The sequence below is a fragment of the Manacus vitellinus genome, unplaced genomic scaffold (assembly GCF_001715985.3).
Source record: "Manacus vitellinus isolate BGI_N305 unplaced genomic scaffold, ASM171598v3 scaffold_2_pilon, whole genome shotgun sequence".
NCBI lineage: Eukaryota > Metazoa > Chordata > Aves > Passeriformes > Pipridae > Manacus > Manacus vitellinus.
Window position 1 is genome coordinate 11,323,790 of NW_021940208.1, and position 21,239 is coordinate 11,345,028.

The window sequence follows — 21,239 nt, forward strand, 5'->3', positions numbered from 1 at the left end:
TTGGGGTGGGATAAATTTTACCTAGGAAATAACCTTTTTTGTACTTGCATTTATTTGTGCCTAAGTGTAAAACCTTTGCCCTTAAATCTGTGCTAATGAAGTGAAAGAAACTGGCTTGTGGACTTGTGGACTTTTTCTTTTCTCAGTAGTGACTGCCCATATATATATTTTATGTATTATAAATATTATATATATGTATATATTTTAATTTTTCTAACATGACCTAATTACATTGGAATTCATGTATCATGTGAATTCCCTTCTTCCCCACTGTGCCTGGAGATTCCCTCCATCCTTCCAAAGGACAGTCAAGCAGGAATCGCATTATAGCCAAGCTAGACAAAGTATGCAGAAGAGCTGCAGCTTTATTGTCCATTGTAAAGGTCCTGGTCTTCCTAGAAAGGCTTCCAATATGACCTTCAAAGACCAAGTGCTGGTTTAAGGATGGGCAGTCAGAAGCAGTTTCAGACACAAAAGCATTTAGTTTGCCAAAAACATAAATGAAGTAAAAATGAACTAGCCTAATGTAGAAAATGCAAAATGACACCCTTTTTCAGATATCAGCCATTGATTTTTTTCCCTTTGCATGAAGGCTTTAGTAACCTGTAGCAGACAGGGAAGGTGGCTTCACAGATGGACTAAAAGTTGGAATGTTCTTCCCTACATACACAGAGGAATTGATTAAGTTCAGTGAGTCTAATTAACTCAACTTCTTTCCTGCCTAGTTTTCCTGTAATTGAGAACCTAAGTTGTGACTATACTGTAATACTTTGCAATGTACAAGTAAATGTTCTGCAGAACATTTAGGAAAAGTAATTAAATCTCAGTAATGAGACTGTAACTCAAAGTGCTTTGCCCTTAAATCTATGCTAATGAAGGGAGGGAAGCTGGCTTCTGGGCTTGTGAGTTTCTTCTCAAGTGACTGCCCATGTATATATGCACTCGCACTTCTCATGACTGTGTACCTCAAGCAATGAAGACTGGAGACTTTTTCACTCGCTGGATCAAGAAGTTCATGTGCTCCTTCCCTGACCATACCGGGGGCCCAATTATTTGACCTGATGTCTTCTCCTCTCTGTCCACTTCAGATGCCCAGCTGAGAAAATCAGCACCTTGCTGTTTCCTCACTTCTTGTGCAACTTCAATGTCACCACTTCCTGTTTCTTTTTGTCTCCTATATTTTTCTTAGTTCATTATCTTTTCTCATTTATTTTCTCCTCTCTGTGTGCCCTGGTGTGTATAGAAGCTGCCTCCACACTCTGTACCTGAGGTCTGTCTTCAGAGAAAACTTCTCTTCTGGAACCCAGTGATGTATCTGCATTCCAGACTCCCCTCCCCGCCCCCCCCTCAGTGCACAACCCTGCTTGTACATTTTCATCATGCGATCTTCCTTTTAGGTTTTATGTTGCTATGGTGAGACTGATGTTTTGGGCAAGGCCAAGACTGTATTTCTTTTTGTGGTGAAGTATAGAGAGATGGGAGTTTCATTTTCCGATTTCAATTTTAGAGAGGTACAGTAGGGCCGGCATTACATTAAATCCAGGAGATGTATTCAGGCTGCACACAAGTGTTTGTACCTGCTTTGCTTGGATTGCACCATCTCGTCTTAGTCTCAGCAAAGGTTTTCAATTTTACTTCTCGAGGATATGCCAAGACTGTGGTGGTTTTCTTACTAAAGCTATGCTCCATTACTTTGGTCATGCTCACTCACACAAGACTATACAGTCTCCTGTAGCAACTGGAGATATCTGGGGGTTACTGGAAGCATTTTGCTTGGTTCCGGTATTAGTGCTAGTTGGCTAGTTGGCACTGCACTAATCCCTGTTTAAACAGCTCAAATCCCTGTTTAAATGCAACCCTGGAACAAGACATTCATTTCTGCACTGGTCAGAGTTATTGTTTTGGTTCATCAGTAAGACAGACAGTGTCTTCAGCCTGCCTGAGTCAGCAGTTCTCCACCTGCTTTCAAGAATCTGCTCTAACTTAAGCATACCGGGATAATTTTAGCTCCTTTTTATCCATTATTCTCAGGGTGGTAAAAGAACACCCTACCTCCTTAACGTCTTACAACAACAAAAAGAAAACCTTTTTGTTACCTGGGAGTGAAACTCCTTTACATTCCCTTGGCAGACATTATGTTCCTGCAATTCCAGGCTCCAAAAGGCAGCACACAATCATGAAGACTTTTGCCAAAAGTGTTTTCTTTACTTGCCTATTTTAAGTGATATACACATGACTTGTCTTTGGGAAGGGCAAGCATGCCCTGACCCATTATGAAGCTTTCTGCATAGCTTCCAGAAGGTGTGTTTCCATTTTGGAGAAAGCACATCCATACTTAACAGTTACAGACAACTTTTGATTAACAGAAAGTTTTCTAGAACCTTGTAAGTGATCTCACCAAATCTGATTAAGGGTGTCCCCAGTTTACTTACCTGGCCTTTTGTTTAATCTGTTCAGACACAGCCATAATAAAAAATGTGCTACAAGTTTTTAATTCAAAAAGTAAACTATAGTAGCCCTTTATTTGTATTGCATAAGTGAGTGGAAGCAGAGATGAAGTTCAATTTTCCTGAAGGCATAAAATTAGGAATTGTTTTTACCATTACCTTTGCAGTTTACTGGGACAAGATAGAAAAAGGGAGTTAAAACAAAGACACAGTAAGATAAAATGACATCTCCAGAGTTTTATGCAACAGTTATTGCTTATATAGCAGAATACATCTCTGGTGATTCATATTCTTTCAAGGACCGTTATGTCCTTGTTTATCAACATCCCTTTTTTCATGATGCTTTCAGCAGGTGGTCTTTTAAAAGCACAAAAATATTCTGTTTGAATCACAGGATGCAAGTCAGTGAGAGACATGGAAAATTCTCTGCTTCTGTGTTTCTTCTTTCCAAGTTGTGTTTCTAAAGTGCTCCCCTCAATTTAATACAAAGAACTTTCTGTTTAAGACAAAACAAATGTTTAAAACCCGTAGTAACACAATTTCCGTTTCCTTCCAACTAATCCACTAACACCAGCAGCAAACTGTACAGCATCTGAACTATCCAGGCCAAAGTAGTCATTTGCTACATATGGCACAGTATGTGTGTTTCTCTCACTTTTCACTGGGAGTTTTGCTTATTTTCTTACTCCTTCTTTTAATTTTTTTTCTTCCTGCATTTCCAAATAGTGTATGTTTTTGCTTATTCACCGAAAATCACAAGTCGAGTCAGCCTAAGGCTGAAGGGTGTGTCTACTAAAATTAGAAAATCATTACTTCAAACTGTGTTTACTAAATATCTATCTGAAATACATAATCCATGTTTCAAAATAAATATACTGACAAAAGAAATGTACCCCTTTGGTTTATGTGGGTTTGTTTTTCTCCTAGACCACCACTTCCACAAGCACCATAAATTCTTTCTTCCCAGAAGTGTACTGAGCAAGAAAGAAATAGCAATTCCTATGGCTAATCACGAAATATGTGGAAGTCATCAATACCCATGTGCTGACTAGCAGCTGTCAGACAGGAAGTGTAGTGTCCAGGTGCTTCCTATGCTTTTGGTGGCCAAAACATATGGGTCTGTTTTCCACCCAGCAGCCAGAATTAATAAGGACTTTACAGACTTAATGTCTTAGACAATGTCTTAGAGGCATTGTCCTCCTTTCAAATATAGCTGAAATTGCCAAATGTTTTAAAAAATTGGTAGACAGACCCACAGAGAGCTCAGTAGCACAAAGGGGATTTCTTTAGGAAAGATGACTGAAAATGTGTAGCAATGTATAGCAAAACACACATTTAAGGAAATGTCATGTCGCTGTCTCCTATGTTGTGCTTGCATTTAGTTATTTGGGATACTTTGCTTTCAGTAAATACATGTCATAGATTTCTTTCATTATTTCTTTGTTTACTGTTTTATAAGCAATACTGAAGTGTAATAAAACAATGAAACTGTGGTCAGATTTGGAGAATATCACAGAAAATAATTTTGAATACTTCAGTGAAAACATATTTTATTTTTTCAACTATTGTATTTGTTCATTTCACTTCTTCAGACACTAATAACACTTATTACTGGAGAAGCAGGCTGTCATTTGCTCAACCATCGCTGATCTAACAGTTGTTTCTTTCAGTTTGTGCAATGCTCAGAAATGTATTCAGGTGTACAATACAGTCAATACTCCAAATAGATTTGATAATAAAGCTGAAAAGTGTAAGAATCATTTAGATCATGAGGGATAATGTTGTTAACTATAAATACTTAGCCCTTTTCTTTTAGTCTTTCAATATTTTTTCTTTTTGCTGTTAATCTATATGAAAAGGGCATGTAAAATTATGTAAGGAAGCTTTCAAAAGCATGAAGCGTTGAAATTGGAAGTAAAAAGTTTTGTTCCCCCATTTCTTTTTCTGCCAGAATTCTTATTGTCAGCACATATTAAGCACTGCAGAGCAAATAAGGTACCAGAAAAAAAGGAACTGGATTCTTAGAGCTCTGAGATTTGTTTTTAGACAGATTTTGGAATGATTTTTGAAATTCAGGCTGTGAAGTGCTGACATGAACAGTTCAATTCTAAAAACAAAATAACAGAATTTGGATTGGAAGTCACCTCTCAAGGTTGTCTAGACATTCTCAATGCTCGAGGGGGCAAGCTTAGATCAGGTTATTCATTCAGTCAAATTTTGAATGCTTCCAAGGATGGAGATCACACAACCACTTTATTCCCTCTTTCAGTACTTGACTATCTCATATTAAAAAATGAACTCCTCATAACTAGCTGGAATTTCTTGTGTTGCAACCTTTATCCTTTGCCTTTTGTCCTATTCCTCCCATCCAGGAAGAGTCAGGTACCCTCTTCCCTACACCATCCCATTGGGTATTTTTACATATTGCTAAGATCTGCCTGAGATCTTTCTTCTACAGTGTGCTCTCTCAGCTTCTCCTCACATGACAGATGCTTCAATCACCTTTGTGGCACTTCTGTGGACATGCTTCGGTATGTCCATGTCTCTCTTGTACTGAGGAGCCTGACACTGGACACAGCACTGAAGGTGGGCCTCACCAGAGCTGAGCAGAGAGGAAGGATCAGCTCCCTTGACCAGCTGGCAGTGCAGTCCAAGAGGCTGTTGGCTTACTTTGCCATGAGGGTGCATGAACAACTTGTGGTAAAGTCGTTTACCAGAACTTCAAGAGCTTTCCTGCAAAGCCTATTCCTATCCAGTGTGTACCTGTCCTGTCCTGCTGTGTTTGTTGAGTCAGGTTGAGAGTCAGGCCATGAAATAAGGCACAGATGTGCACAGATGAGCTCCTTTGATTCCCAGTACTCTGTTTTCACACCTATAGGCAGCTCTTGAGATAGAAATACCTTATGAGTGAGTGACCTGTGTATCATCTTGTATTGAATCTTGCAAACCTGTAATGTGCTTGCATCAGAAACAGCTAGAAGGAATACCAGGGTGATCAGACCAATCTCTGTGATACATTATGTGACCACATCTAAAAAAATCCTTCACTAAGCCAGGCAGCATGCTTCTCCAGCATTTTGGTTCCTCATTCTCTGCTACTAAGTATTTCTTCCTTATTTCCAATAACCCTCTTGGGCAAATTTTTACCAGAAATTTAGTTTAATTGTGTCTCCATAATGCATAGCTCAGCAGAGCAAACTGGAAACACAAGCTAAGTGTAATTGCATTTGCCTAGGACCTTTATGTTTACTTCTTTCTGAAAGAGAATGTTGGTACTCCTAATTTCTGTTTTCTCAGGCTTTTCATATGCAGTAACATTTACATTTACAGTGTTTGTTTCTATATTCGTACACACAGATATGTGCATAAATATATCCACTGGACATAAAGAGGACTATATTCAGAAAAAAATGTTTCTCCTTTCTGCACAAATGGCAGTGGATTTCCTTTCTTCTTCCATTTGTAGCAGCTCTATCCTCTCCCACCCATTTCCATCTGAGAAAGTTCAAACCTCAGCACTCCGTGTGTTCAAAGCCTTCCAATGTGTTCACTGTGAGCAGCATTTTCTTCTGAATTCTGCATAGTGAATCAGTTTTTCTGTCAGACATCATCAGTTTAGCTCCTGATCTACCAGACAGGCTAATTCCAGTATTTTTTTCCTGCTCTCTACCGTCCCCAGCCCATAAGAATTAAATGGGATGTTTCTCAGTCGATGGGCACTTATCTCTGTCAGTGCTCTGTATCAGCAAGATCAAGCCTCGCTGCTCATCCAGGGCTGTATTTGCCTTTAAACACAGAGGTGAAAATAGTTACGCAGCATCTGGCACAGATTTAATGCTTCAATGTACACAGCTTAACTGATACATAATAATAAAAAGAATGCACATTGTACTGTGTAATATTAAAAATTAAACATGGATGTGAAGTTTTCATGTGGTAAAGTACTAGTATCATTAATCTTATCTTGTAAAAATTACAAACCAATAACCTCTAATTAATAACAGCTAACAATTGTTATTAATAAGCATGATAAGGAAGTAGCTGCACAGTATCTTCAATGATGTTCCTAGTTCTCTTAATTTAGTTGTTCAATATAGGAAAGATATTAAGCTGTTGGAGGGAGTACAAAGGAGGGCAACAAAGATGGTGAATGACCTTGAGGGGAAGCCGTATGAGGAGCAGCTGAGGTCACTTGGTCTGTTCAGCCTGGAGAAGCGGAGGCTGAGGGAAGACCTCATTGCAGTCACAACTTCTTTGTGAGGGGAAGAGGAAAGGCAGGCACTGATCTCTTCTCTGTGGTGACCAGTGACAGGACCCAAGGGAATGGCCCGAAGTTGTGTCAGGCGAGGTTTAGGTTGGATATTAGGAAGTGTTTCTTCACCCAGAGAGTGGTTGGGCACTGGAACAGACTCTCCAGGAGAAGCGTTTGGATGATACTCTCAGGCATATGGTGTGACTCTTGGGGATGGTCCTGTGGGGCTAAGGGATGAACTCAATGACCCTTGGGTGTCCCTTCCAACTCAGCAAATTCCGTGATTCTGTGGATGTGTTGTTTGACATCGCTGATCATCAGCTTTCTTAACACTGAGGAAAAGCCTTGAGATATGTTGCTGAAAGTATCATGTATGTGTTTGCACTGAAAATCAAATGTCTCTGATGGGTAAAATGGAGTGAGCTGTCACACCAAGAATTATTATTATTATTACTACCATCAAAATGAAAGTAAATAAATGTTTGTATGGAGAAAAGTACAGAAGCTGACATATTCCACTCATTCTCCATCTACCCTTAATATTTTGTCATAGGAATGCTAAACTTGAAAAGTTAATGCTGAATTTCATTGCTGAATTTCTCTAAATAGATCAAGTTGTAAAGGTGGCTGGCTTTAAAAACATTTTTTTTCTCATCTCAGTTTCCAGTGTGTCCACTAGCTGAAGATAGCAACTGACATTTTTGCAAATCATATTTAGATCACTAGCATACTTAATTTAAGATAATAATAAATGCATATTTTAATAAATTGCAACATAATACTTACAGGAAGGCCAAAATTAACCAAACATATGGATTAAACAGGCATTCCTGCACAGTTTCTTCTACTTCCCTGTTTTTCACGAGCACAGAGGCATGTTGGCGCAAACAATCAGTAGCACAACACAGATATGTATTCATCAAGAGATGACACTGCTTTTGCGTGTAGTTTAGTGGCATAATGAAGATTTTTTTATCTCTTGAGTCAGAAATAGCATGTCTGCAGGTTTTTTTCTGTGTCTATTAGATTTGCATGAATAAAATGGACATTTAGTTCTGCTCCCACAGAGCCATAGGAGCAAATCATTAGTCAGAGAATTTGGTATGTGCATGGCACACAGGAATTCAGGCTGGTGGCAGCATTTTTGGGCTTCGTACTATTTCAGGGACTTAGTAGCAGCTCTGTGTGTATCTCTTCTTAATCCCAGAGGGATTGGAAGATTCATAAAGTGCCTTTTCTTCATCATTCTTTTCTCTCCATGCTTTTTTTCCTCTTTAGGTCCATGGAGTTGTTTCTATGCAACACTGTAATGTCGATGCAAACTGATAGTTCTCTTTTTGAAGGAGCCAGCTGCCAGCACTGCCCCCAGCAGTTTCCTCACCCTGCAGAGCCAGGAGGGGCTCTGCATAGCCTCATTTCTGTAAAGCAGATGGGATTTTGCACACAGTATTAGTCCCACACTGCACAGTAATAAGAACACATTTTGTCACTGCAGCACACAACTGATGAGGTTTGGGCATGAGAAATATGTTATTTCAGTTACTGAAAGAACAAATAGTCAGTAGGAGACAAAGGACAAATACAAATGTTTTAAAGGATTGGTGAACTGAGTTTTCTTCTTACACCCTTCCTCTCTTTCCTTGCCTCCTTTTTCCCTACAACTCTGCATATCCTATTTAGCTCTGAGTGAGCCTTTCATGGGAGTAGACTTTGAATGCAAACAACTTTAACAGCAGGAGGAAGCAACTAGCCATGCTCAGGGCGCTGGTTAATGACTTTTGAGTCTCCTTTACAGGTTTTCTTTCCCAGCAGCTTCCTGCACTGCACAGGACTCTACTGGTCCAGCTGATGGTGGACAAGGGGGCTGTGTGGGAAGCATCCTTCTTTGCTCAACTGTGCAAGGGGCAGGTATGCACGCCCCTGTTCCAGCTCAGCACCTGCCTTCACAAGAAAGAAAGAGCCACTTCTGCTTTGTTTGTTGCCTTTAACATCCTCTCTGATACTTGTTCACCCTTTCCCCAACAACAATGTCCATTTTTGAGTCCTAGCTGATAAAATTAAGCTTGTTTCTCAGTTGGTTTTTTATGGCTTTGTAAAAGATTCATCCTGGCTTTGGATATTGTATAAAAATCCCATTTCAGTTGTGGTTTGTATCATTGCCATTTCTGCTGCAATATTTCAGGTCAGGTCTCAATCTTCCTTCTTTAACAAGTCTCCACACTTTTTATATTGTGTTAGACAGACTTCATTTTATTGCAGGTGTTCTTTTTCTTAAGGCAGTGGATTGTGACACAATAGCAAAGAGGAAAACCTTTGTTAAAGTCCAATTGGTAATGCACAGCTATCACCCTTTGAAGATATTTAACTGAAAATAAGTCCTTTGCACTCCAGCTGTACTGACCTCCATCTTCCGGAAATCATAACGAGGGACATTTCATGCTACAGAAGTTAAGCGTTCTTTTAAAATGAGTGATATGCAATATCCATTTCATAGTAGTAGAGAACAGAGGGTGACTTTGGGTCAGATTCTGTGTTCTGATGCTGATATAAGTCTGCAAATAGTTTTATCAAAGTCAGTGAACTTGCCACTTAGAGGGAAAAAAAAAGAGAAAATAATCAAAGCAGACACTGGTAGCCCTTCTTTTCAGTAGTAGAATAGTTTCTGAATTTCCTAGTCTAGGCTATTGTTCATCTGAATGGAAAGAACAGCATCATACGATAAAGACACAAAGTTCAGAGTTGTGCCTAAAGCCTGAGTTGGATTCACATCTCACTGGCCCTGGTTTTACCGCACTTTAAAGTCAGTGGTGTAGTTCTAGTTACTTTTGATTACCACTGGAATCCTGAAATCAGAATAAGGTATTTTCATAATTGCAGTATGTTAGATCAGCAACTAAAAATTCTCACGCTGTTCTTTTTAGTTTCTTATATGTAAATGCATTTGGTAATGCAATTAGAGCCTAAGGCTGATTTGGTTTTTTTTAAGTTCACCTTTCTACAGACACTTACATAAACAATAATATTTGGGGGGGGGGGAAAGAGTTGTGTTGGATTCTGAAATAAGCTTAATAGCCCAATGGCCTTAATATATCACTTTTTTTATTCTATTCTGTCGCATTTACAGAAATGAGATATGCACTAATAGTGTGACTACAGGATAATGTGTGGAATAACTGTTGTCATTCCTGTAATTTCTCTAATTTCCTGGTAATTTGGGAAACAGGTTGTATTTTCTTATTCATTCTTCTTAATACTGATGATTATTTAATAATTTCTCAGGGTTTAAAAATAAGAGTATAATAAAGCTCCAATTCTAGGTGCTAGTCACCTTGCTCATTGAATTAAAACATGCAAATCAACATACAGAAGCAAGTGCAGCATACTGCTTTCACCTGCTCTCAGCCTTTCCCCAAAGAAGTTAAAGTTCACCTTTCCCAGCACTTTTTTCCCAATATCTCCCTGAGCAAACTGAGGTCTTCTTAAACTCTCACTGTGACAAAAGGACGGTGCACTGTCTGGGTGTGGTGTTTAAGAAGAAGTCAGAGTGGGAGTATAGGGCAAAAACAATTGTTTCAAATGCATAAATGAAGAAGTACTACATAAGGGGTACAAAGGTACTACACAGTACACAGGTATGTATGCACATAGTATGTAAATACGACATACTCCCTTAGGTTACTGGCACTAGGACAGTTTTGAATCAAAGCACCCTGAAGCAATGAAAAGCACAGTTATAAATACGAAGGGTCATTCCTGACCTATCATGACCCTGACCTACCATATCAGCACTTTCATGGTGTATCACTGCTTATGTAATTGGCACAGCCCATCTTTGATGCCTCACCCTGCGAAGTTTTGCAGCCAACCCCAGTGAGTGCTGCGTCAGACTGCTCCGTGACAGAGCCACCAAAGGTCCCTGTGACAGTGCTGCTCTCTCTTCAAGGACCTATGTTTTGAAATTAAGGCAGTTCTCACTGCTCAACCTTGTGCTCCATGAATATGCCACCTACCCCACAGGTGCTCAGAGCCTGTCTAAGAAAGTGCAGCCCACAGGCACACAAGAGTATCTTAATTGGTGTCAGGAATGTGCTTTTTTTGCAGTGAATCTCCAGATTACTGAGTTTCACATCAAGGTTGGACTCAAAATACATGAAATAGGTTTTGTTTGGATGATGCCAAACAAGATGTGCCCAGAAGTGTAATGTGAGCTCAGTCTAGTGACAAGGTTAGAGAGTCCACAGTAAATTCCTGAAATGTGTGTCGTGGATGCCAACTCCTTAACACCACAGCTTTTGCTGTATGGATCTTATCGTACCAGCTGCCCTGCTCGCTAATGTAGATGTTAGACAATGCTACTCTACCCTATCTCTGGCCTGTGACTGAGCTTGGCCTTTTGGTCTGAATTTAGGGGTGCACAAGGAAGGTCCAGGGTTTTAGATACCTCCAGACTTAATAGACTTCTATAGCAAAGGCTTTCTGGAACACTATCTCATCTGTAAAAATCTCAGGCCTGTGTTTGGTTCTGGGTAATATCTACTCTTACATATATGGAATGGTTGAGGTCTCATCTCTCAAAGTTCCAGAAACTGCTAACCAGTTAAAGAATAGATAAGGAAACTGTAAGAGTTTGCATTCCAGACTGAGTAGCTGTCAAACTCCTTCCCTTGTTACAAAGGACTTAAGTTCATTGGCTCAATTTATCTCAGGGTAGAAGTGCAGTATAGAGAAAGGTGGTTCTTCAGGTAGCAAGAATTCATATCCTGTTTTGTAGATCATAATCTGGAGCTTTGAGTACTGAGAAAAAAAAATTACTATGTGTATTTTGGATATTCAAAACTATGAGATATTCACAGTTGTTTCACTAAAGAGGCACTTTTTTTTCTAAATCATAACCAATTTCTGGTTTTCAAACTGTGTGTGATCAATAACTATAAGAATTTTCAAATTCCAAGTCAGAATTGTATCCAGTCTTAGTTGAAAATACAAACAATTATTCTCTTTTCTATCTGCATAATCAACATTTTTAGAGTGAAATTCATCTCAGTTAACATTAGGGATATAAAATGTAGGTGTCTACATCAGAGCTAATCACCATCAAATCTTTTTTTAGTGAGTGCAGAAAAACAGGTACTTTCAGGGCACAGGTCGTCTAAATAATTTTACGCATGTGCTTTAAAATAAGATGAATCATTTTCTCAAAGTGCCTGCTTTTTCCACAGACCATAAAGGAAGTTCAGACAACTAGATGATACATAAATGTGTACTTTATCACTTACCCTAAGAAACAAGTTTTGAGAGAATATGATGAAAATTTCAAATTTCTTTTTTCAAAAATGTTGTGTACTATTCACATCAGATCCAGGAATGCTGCAGTGATACCTACAGGCATTTCCTAGGAACAAGGACAGAAGTAAATCTGGTTAATCATTTACATTACTTACTCATTTTGACTGTAGCAATGGACATCTATCTGTTGTACCTCAATGCCTACAGGTTAATTGTGTCCTTGTTTTATTTGACTGATATATAGCAGTGATGATCAAAATTTGTGTTATGAAACCAAACCAGGGAACAGATCACTAAGGGTATTAATTGCTAAAACTAGGTCAACTTCCCAAAGCTCAAAGGGAGCTGCACTGATTTACCTAAGCTGAGGATCTGATACACAGTTACATACATCACCTGTGCGCACCACATGAAGTTCAAGCAAGACCAAGTGCAAGCTCCTACACCAGGGACAGGTGTTTGTGCAAATACAAGTACAGGCTGGGTGGTGGATAGATTAAGAACACATCTGAGGAGAAAGCCCTGGAGGTGTTGGTTGATGAGAAGCTCATCGTGGCCCAGCAATGCGCGCTTGCAGCCCAGAGAGCTGGCCACATCTGGCCACATCAGAAGCAGTGTGGCCAACGGGCTGGGGCAGGTGATTCTGTACCTCTGCTCTGGTGAGACCCCACTTGGAGTGCTGCATCCAGCTCTGGGGACCTCAGCACAGGAAGATGTGGACCTGTTTGAGCAAGTCCAGAAAAGGATCATGAAAATTATCAGGGTACTGGAGCTCTTCTTTTCCTGTGAAGACAGGGTGAGAGAGGTGGGGTTGTTTAGGCTGGAGAAGAGAAGGCTCTGGGAAGACCTCGTTGCAGCCTTCCTTTACCTGAAGGGAGACTACAAGAGAGCTTAAGATGGACTTTTGACTAGCACATGGAGTGATTTAGCTTAGATCCAAGGAAGAAATTCTTCACTGGGAGGGTGGCACTGGAACAGGTTGCCCAGAGAAGTTGTGGATGCCCCATCCTTGAAGGTGTTCAAGACCAGGCAGGATGGGACTTTGAGCAGCCTGATCTAGTGGAAGGTATCTTTACCCATGGCAGGGGGGTTGGAACTAGATGATCTTTATGATATCTTCCAATTCAAACCCTGCTATGATTCTGTGATCTTAAGTCATATCAGTCCACTTAATAACTTTCAAACTGTGATGCTTTATTTATTTAAAAATGCAAATTTTTTTATCTATATCAGTTTCCATGTAATACAGAGGCAAATACTTTCATTACCATGTACTGCTGAATGAGTAGAGATGTAAAAGCATTATTGGTGTGAGGAATCACATTCCTTCTGAAGCTGTTAAACCAGCTGGGATTAGAACCTTTTCATTATATGCAAAAAAATTACTTGACAGCAGCATCCTCACATGTGTTGAGTTAGTAATAGGGAAAATTGTATCTTCTCTCTCTCTGTCACCCCTAATAAAATGGTAGCAGCCATCAATGGGAGTTTTATTGAGTCTAAAATTCATTTATATGAAGGGTAACCATCATGGCTTGGGGGGCGTGGTGTCTTTTGGGGCTTTTTAAGTTTGGGTGTTTTTTTTTGAATACAAACACTTTAGCTATAGACTATAATTATGAAGTAAAGTTTGGGAAATGAGTTAAAGGATAAAAGAAAAATTGCTTATTTACTTTATTACTTTAAAACAATGAAATTAAAAACAGTTCTGACAACATATTTATGCCACATCCCTTGGATTTTCCCTTCCACTCTGCAGTAAAAGGGAATTGATTTACTGGAACAACAGAGCCAGGAATCAAACATTTCCAACTCTTACTCCAGATTTAGATCCTGGATCCTTGGGTATCTTTGATCAAATTATTTAGTCCTTCATCAACTTGTCCTCATCTCCAATAGGTGGTATTATTTATTTTTTACAGCAATGGGAAAAGGGACTGCAAGGCTTAGTGAACTGTCTTTTGAACATGAGATGTGATCCCTAAAGACAAGAAGTTGTCAATTCTTCAGACATGGTCTAGAAGCTAAGTTTCCAAAGTGGGCAAGGAGACAGATCCATAAGTTTCCCATTACTTATTGAGTAACCTGCACTTCATGGAAAAATTTTACTTGTGTCTTATTTGTTTATTTGGAGGGAAGCTAAAATGCTTTGTGGAGATGAGTACATGAGGAGGAAAAAAACCCCAAATATTTGGGCTGCAAGCAGGTTTTTTCTAAATGAGTGGTAGACTATCAAAAATAAGAGTTCAAAGCACTGTACTGGTATTGAACACAAGTTGCATTTTACAGGTAGTGCTGTTAGTTTCTTTAGTAAAAGCAACTTTAGTCTGCAATGAATCTATTATCAGCATTTTCTACTGACAAAATATCTCATTTTTTGTTGTCAGTACATTGAAGAAGAGTCATTACATCATAGAAATTGCAATAATACTGATACAAGGGGCAGGTTGATATAGCTTTTATCTAAACTCTGTGGCTGATCTTTTCCTATCAGGACTGTAGCGGCTGCACATCATGGTTTTTGCCTTCTCGCATCACTTCATGCTATATTTTGGTTAAACACTCAAAGACAACCTCACTATATTGCTCTGTCCTTGCTCATGCTCATTCCCAAAGTCTTTATTGTTTTACTAAGAGCTGAGTAACACTCATAGTATTTGACCACCTCAGGGGTGAACAGCTTTGATCCCAAGAGATGAAAACTCAGTGTGATTCATAAATTCTGCACTTATTTCAAATTAAAAAGTACATCAGTGGATAGGCTTTGTAGCTAATGTGTGATGTCCTCCTTCTGAATTTGTATCCCATAGATAATTGCTTTATTTGATAAAATAGTATACCACAGTAACATTTTCAATACAGAAGACACTGAGATTACCAGTTCACTACTTTACTCACTTCAGTGTTAACTTTTTTCCATGATATAACTTTCCCTGGAAAGTTATAATTACATTATTAGACTCTCAACTTTATATAACTTGTGATAGAGAAAACGATATGACATTGTTTTGGTGTTTGTTTTTTTTTTTATTTCCCTCACAGATTGTTAGCGTGGGAAAGCATGTTAAAGGATACCACTATATTGTTGCCAACCTGGTAAGATACTTTTCTAGAATTATACCCCTGCTCGGTAAGTGAAACACTCAGTTTTACTTAAAAGCTATAGCACTTCACACAACATTTCCCATTTGTCTCTAATATGTGGTTGTACAGAATGTATCCTTTATGATGCATAAAAGAACTTGGATTTGTTGTTACAACCATCTAGATATGAAGGGCACAATGTTTACCCTCCTAAATTTAAAAAAAAAATCATCAGTGTAGTATAGAGGACTGCTAGGACTGTATCTTGTGGCTGAATTAGAATTTGGAGAACTACACTGATTTTTGACTCATCTTTTTATTATTAGTAATGTAACAGTTCTAGAGGTAACTTTTATACATTCTCCAGGGAACATTCATTTTCATGTAAGCTCAGCTATTTCTAGTCAAATTACTAGTTTGGTATTTCCACTCTAAGTCTAAACTGGACATTCACACAGATAATGTTCAGAAGAGGGCAAAGAAAGAGTAAATTCAATATTTTATTATTCAAATAACTCCTTCTTTAAGCCAAAAACATACCTGGCAAAGCACAGTGAATGTAGGACAGAGTCTAATGTATGCTTTGAACTGTTTTCTTTCCACTCTCCCTCAAGAAATTTTAGTTGACATGAAGTATTTTGTTGTGCTTTGCTGTACTTGTACCTTAACTTAAGATCACTTCAGATTATTTTTAGGGCATCAGAAGTTTTAAATGAGACATGTCTATTCTCTTAGGTCTTACAAATGAAATTTTTCAACATTACAATTTTGTTGTTCCTCAGGTAATTTTACTCATGCAAAATAGTTGCTGTAAACAAGGAACTGGATGTTGCAGTGAACTGCTAGTGGGGTATTCAGGGGAGATAGGCACATCTACTCCTCTACTTCAGTAGGGGCACGCTTTGTTATCGACTGTCTGTTCAATAATGTGGGTAATATGACCTGATATGTCACCTTTTATATTTACTGTCAGTATCCCTTGGGACATAAATCAAATCTCCGTCTTTACAGGTTTTTTTCCCTTGGGATATTGGGTCAATACCCCACAAATTTTTTTCCTAAATCTTTCTAGGTCAAGTGTACACTTCTGTTTTCACTGATAAATACCAATCAGAGGAATTTAAGAAAATAAAAATAAGATACCTCTGAGCTAGCCTTAAACATAGCAGCTAGGAAAGGAGCAGAAAGATTTATTCTTGCTTCTAAGTACTTTAGCAGTTTGCATTATGCAGTTTCTTGAGGTTCAGTTCTGTCCCTAAAAGCATATTTTAGTAAAGAATTTGTCTTTATATGTGCTGAACAGATTAGCCAGAGAAACTGATAAGTCAGGAGGTATATGTACTTTATTTTCTCTTTTAATGTTGAGAGTCAGTCTGGGTTTTCAATATATAGCAGATCTGACAGCTGCTACACTCCTATTTCACAGAAGTGTGATTCTGTGTTATGTTTTCCTTGCACTAATAGTGAGATCCTCATGTACTGTCTTTGCCTTCTAATGTCTACTGCATTATCTCATTATCTCAGACATTTTCAGCCTAAACAATGAATGCTGGAATATCATGGCTAGGCTTCACGAACAAAGATTTGGAATCCTGGAATATATGTATTTACAGAATAGTGTTCATTTTTCAAACATGCAAAGAAAGAGGAATGCATTGTTTGAAGCACTAGTACAGTGCTCATTCAAATCTGCCAACTTTGATGGAAATTGGATTAAGGTTTTAATATTCTGCAGGCAGTTTTCAGTTGATTTGCCAAAGGCATTTCTTCAAAAAGTGCCTGCCATTCCCAGCAATGTGTTGCTTAGCTGTCAAGACCTCCCTAGCAATAATGTGGGAAATTTATTTCTTGGTTTTGTTTCCTTATTACACAAAAGGAAATTATCAATGAAGGTTCAACATTACTCTGGTTTTAAATTTTGCCTTCTAATGGAATCCTGCTGTTGTGCTTTCTTTATGCTACTGCGCTGACCTAGAACAGATTGGACCCACAGTGGTGTAGGAGGGCAAACAAAATCTTAAATTGATTTTCTAGGGGTTCAAAGATATTTCTCTGGAGAGATTTATGCATGGAGGAGCCAATGTGACTGGATTTCAGCTAGTAGATTTCAGTACCCCGATGGTAACTAAGCTGATGCAGCGTTGGAAGAAGCTGGACCAGAGAGAATACCCAGGATCTGAGACCCCACCAAAGGTACTGGCTGATCTGAAGCACTACCAAAGATATCACTCAGGTGTTCTAATTTCTAATTAACATTGTTGAATACATGAATGAATATTTAGGCAGAGGAGAAGGCGGTTGATCTTACTATTATTGGCAACTAATCATGCCTATCCTTACGTTTGTATGATGGAAACGCAAACTGCAGCACATTTTGCTGATGTACTTGAATGTCACTTATTCTCCAACTTCACCCCTTTACCGACAGCAATTAAGGGTCAAATGCTTAACTGACAACTTAATTTCAATAAAATTTACATTAATTAATCTAATTATCTAGGTTACAGAGCTTTCCCAACAGCTGAATTCTTCTGTGTATGAGATAATACTCATAAATTTACTACCTTTACTTTTTCTTATGGAGTTTCCTCTGGAAATTTTCCTCCTCAAAACCTGGTGTAGTAATCACCTTCAGGCATGACTTTAAAGTGAAATCTCATCCCAGTGTTCCTCTATCCTAATCCCTCACAGGTTGACAACAAAATATTTCTCTCACATATAGTTTTCCTGGCAGGCAAATCACAGTATAGCTCTAAATATGACTTCAAAAGAGTTCTGTTATTATATGCACAAAGGCATATCAGACCTAGTTGAAACTGGCCCCCTTTGTGCTGGGCACTATGCAAAAATAAGCAGTTAGTCCTCCCTTGGCTGGGAAATGGGTAGGTTGACAAAGTCTGGAGAAGGCATCAACATGGTTATTACAAAACATAGCTACATAATTCAGTGAACATTCCAGAAATTTATATTCTGAAGAAAAAAAACAAAAACAGAAAACAAGGATGCTGTGGGCCATGGAGTGCAGACATCCCCAATTACTGAAGACAGGAACGATTCAACTTATAGGACTTCTTGCCACGTCAGCAGGATGGTGCTGTCTTCTTCAGAGAAGTCAGCATAATTTGAATCACATCTAATTCACCCAGAGATAACCAAAATTTGAGATTATAAGGATAAACCATGTCTCAAAGAACTTATTATATGCAAGGCAAAGGAAAGGAAGGAAATTAGACTTGAATAAGGGAATTTAAATTTTGTAAATTGCAGGGCACATCAGTAGCAGCCCTGGGCATGTGAACAACTTCTGATACAGTATGTTTATCAGAGGACTATACTGAGAAAACACCCCTTTGTTTATGTGGCTCCAGGCTAACATCTGCTGAAGACTTGCTGTACACATTTCATTTGGCATGTTATCAACCTAAAGCAGTTACTGTAGTTAGTGCAGAAACACAGACCATTCAGTGTATGTGTCAGGTAGAGAGCCAACACAAGTTTTCCAATAGGAAAAACCTACTTTTGATCATTCTTAACAATTCCAGTAGCCTGGATGTCTGCTCATTAACCATGCATTTTTTCAGTTATATTTTCTCAATGAGTTACTGTTTCTTTCTTTTTGTTTTGAGTAAGTTGAGTGGATGGGGTTATTCCTTAATATATAAGACAAATGGGAAAAAAAAAGATTTTAATATCTCCAGTTCAATTTCTTTCTTTTATTAATTAAGATGCAGATTTTTCTACCCTTAAGAAATACAGTTTTAAAACTGGAGCTACTGAAATGTCCTGATTTGTCTCTTAGACAAACTTGCTTTTAATTTTGAGGAGAGCTTTTTACTAAATGAAGGTGTAGAAACTGCTGCATAATGAATCAAACTAGAAATACTTGAGACAGGTGATTTTTTTAAAGACATGCCAATTCTGATGCAGTGTCTTTGTTCATCTATTTAGTATACATCTGCACTGACATATGATGGAGTACTTGTGATGGCTGAAACTTTCCGTAATCTTAGAAGACAGAAAATTGATATTTCAAGGAGAGGAAATGCCGGTGATTGTCTTGCCAACCCTGCAGCCCCATGGGGTCAAGGAATTGATATGGAGAGGACATTAAAACAGGTAAAGGGAGGCTTTATTCTAGTGATCTTTTTGAATATTGGATACTAGTTGCACGCTGTATGACTTGGAAGATAGTATGCACAAGGGTAGTAACGGAAAAGGAGAAATTATTTTTTAGTTGGCATTTGGAAACAGCTTGGGCTGTTCAGGCTGTTCTGGTTTGTAACTTGGAATGAAGGCAGAGGGGAACTACTACTACTTGAAACTACTGTTAATTCTTTTAAGATAGTTGGGACTTCCTCCACTGAACTGGTGAGCTCATCTGTTACTATTGCAAATAACTTGGCTTTACAAATATTGTCATTTAAGGAAAAAGATATAGCTACATAATATAGTCTTTAAAATATGTTTCTGTCATCTTCAATAAAAGTAGACTTCTCCCAGGGAAATCACATAGGTAGTAATTTTTTTTTTCTTTAAAGAAGAAATAACCCAGAGCCATTGTTCTCTGATGTCAGGATTTTGAATTCCTGATGAATATGGATGCCTAGAAAGTTCCAGATCTCTGTCAAGATGATTTAGCCTTTCCTTTGAATGGGACAGTAAGAAAATAAAAATCCTGCAGTAGAATTTAAATCATTGCAAATGAGCAGGCTGCACTCAGGAGAAACTGCCGAGGAGAAGTGACTGCTGACAGAGCTGGCAGCTCTGTGCCTAGAAGCCAAGGTTTCAGCCCTGGAGAAGAATCAGTAGAGATAGAAATGGACAGAGGGAAGGAGTAAGTGATTTAAGTCTGCATCCTGACTCTTAAGGAGAGAAATAAAGCATTTTGTATGCTTCACATACTCTTTGCAGATGAACACATCTGTAACAATTGAGAGAAGCGTTAAGTCAGGCTTCTGTGTTTGGGCAGACAGCATGAGCCTTCAAATTCAGCCAAAGTGGTTTGTGTGGCCAGATACAATCAAAACCAGCACCAATATGGCCATGACTTCTTTGAGATGAGGAGAACAGTTTGGTGTAGTAGTGTAGTGTCTTCTTTTGGTGGCTAAGTAAAGTACCGAAAGAAAAAACAGAGTTCTGGTTTCAGCTGAGACACATGGTGGAAAACTCCCACAGTCAATCTTATGGTTTTACATCTATCTTTCACTCTGATGCTTTTAAAACAGTCTTTTCAAGCCCTTTGCGTGTCACCCATCTTCTGTGATAGTAAGTTGCTTTACTGGGGCTAAGGTTGTTGTCAAGTTTACCTTAGTGAGCAGTATATGTTCAATTTGTACATTTAATCCACCAGAGTGGGAGCTTAAAGCATACATGAGCTCAGGCAAAAACATCCCTTAGTTTTTTTCATATGACCCTAGATACTCTGCAGGAGTGATGAGAATGGTAAAAAATGTACTTCCCTTTAGAACCTGCAGTTGGAAGATGGTGAGCTGCACAGCATGAAAAAGGACGAGGTCCATTGTGTGTCTTTGTTAGCAGTTAGATACTGACATACCTAAGCCTGTTTTGAGCACGGTCTGACAAGAAAAAGGAATATAAAGAAAAGTAGCCAAATGTATTGCTTTATAATACCTGACTGTTCTTCAGTAGTGTTGTTATGGTATTCTAAGGACATAGCCAGGATAACTTGCACTGCTCTGTGACGTTTGAAATAAAGAATATAAGACTGGATCTTCATGATGCTTTTTTTCTCCATGTTTAGGTTCGAATACAAGGATTGACAGGAAATGTTCAGTTTGACCACTATGGTCGTAGAGTCAACTACACCATGGATGTTTTTGAGCTGAAAAACACAGGGCCTCGAAAGGTACGTGTTGACAATGTTTACTATCCTCATATTGTATAAATGAGTTACGTATGATGAAATGGTTATGCAGACTTTTATTAAAGTGGACTTGCGGTTTAAAAAGATATAATACGGTGAATACATGGAGAATATTTCTGGTGGAAGTATTTTTAAACTGCATTTTCTGCTAGATGCTATTATTCAATGCAGCAAATTGGGAAACACAAAAACAAGTATGCATCTTGGAGTGGTGGGATGTCAGTCAGTCAAACATACTAATGAAAACCAGCTGGATGGCATGTTGCTAGGCAGCTAGGTGGTGGAA

The 21,239-nt window shown here is 38.5% G+C and overlaps 1 protein-coding gene across 8 annotated transcripts in view; it reads left to right on the forward strand.

The window, feature by feature from the left end:
• The window catches only part of GRIA4 (glutamate ionotropic receptor AMPA type subunit 4), a 218,112-nt gene that overhangs the window by 128,409 nt on the left and 68,464 nt on the right, over positions 1–21,239 (forward strand). For all 8 annotated transcript variants that reach the window (XR_001920491.3, XM_008922755.4, XM_008922754.4 and 5 more), the window contains exons 5-8: positions 15,028–15,081; positions 17,104–17,262; positions 19,018–19,185; positions 20,831–20,935. Coding sequence is in view for 7 of the 8 variants with exons in the window: in XM_008922755.4 (XP_008921003.1) it covers positions 15,028–15,081; positions 17,104–17,262; positions 19,018–19,185; positions 20,831–20,935 (486 nt within the window). In the remaining variant the exon portion in view is untranslated. The remainder of the gene's footprint in view (positions 1–15,027; positions 15,082–17,103; positions 17,263–19,017; positions 19,186–20,830; positions 20,936–21,239) is intronic.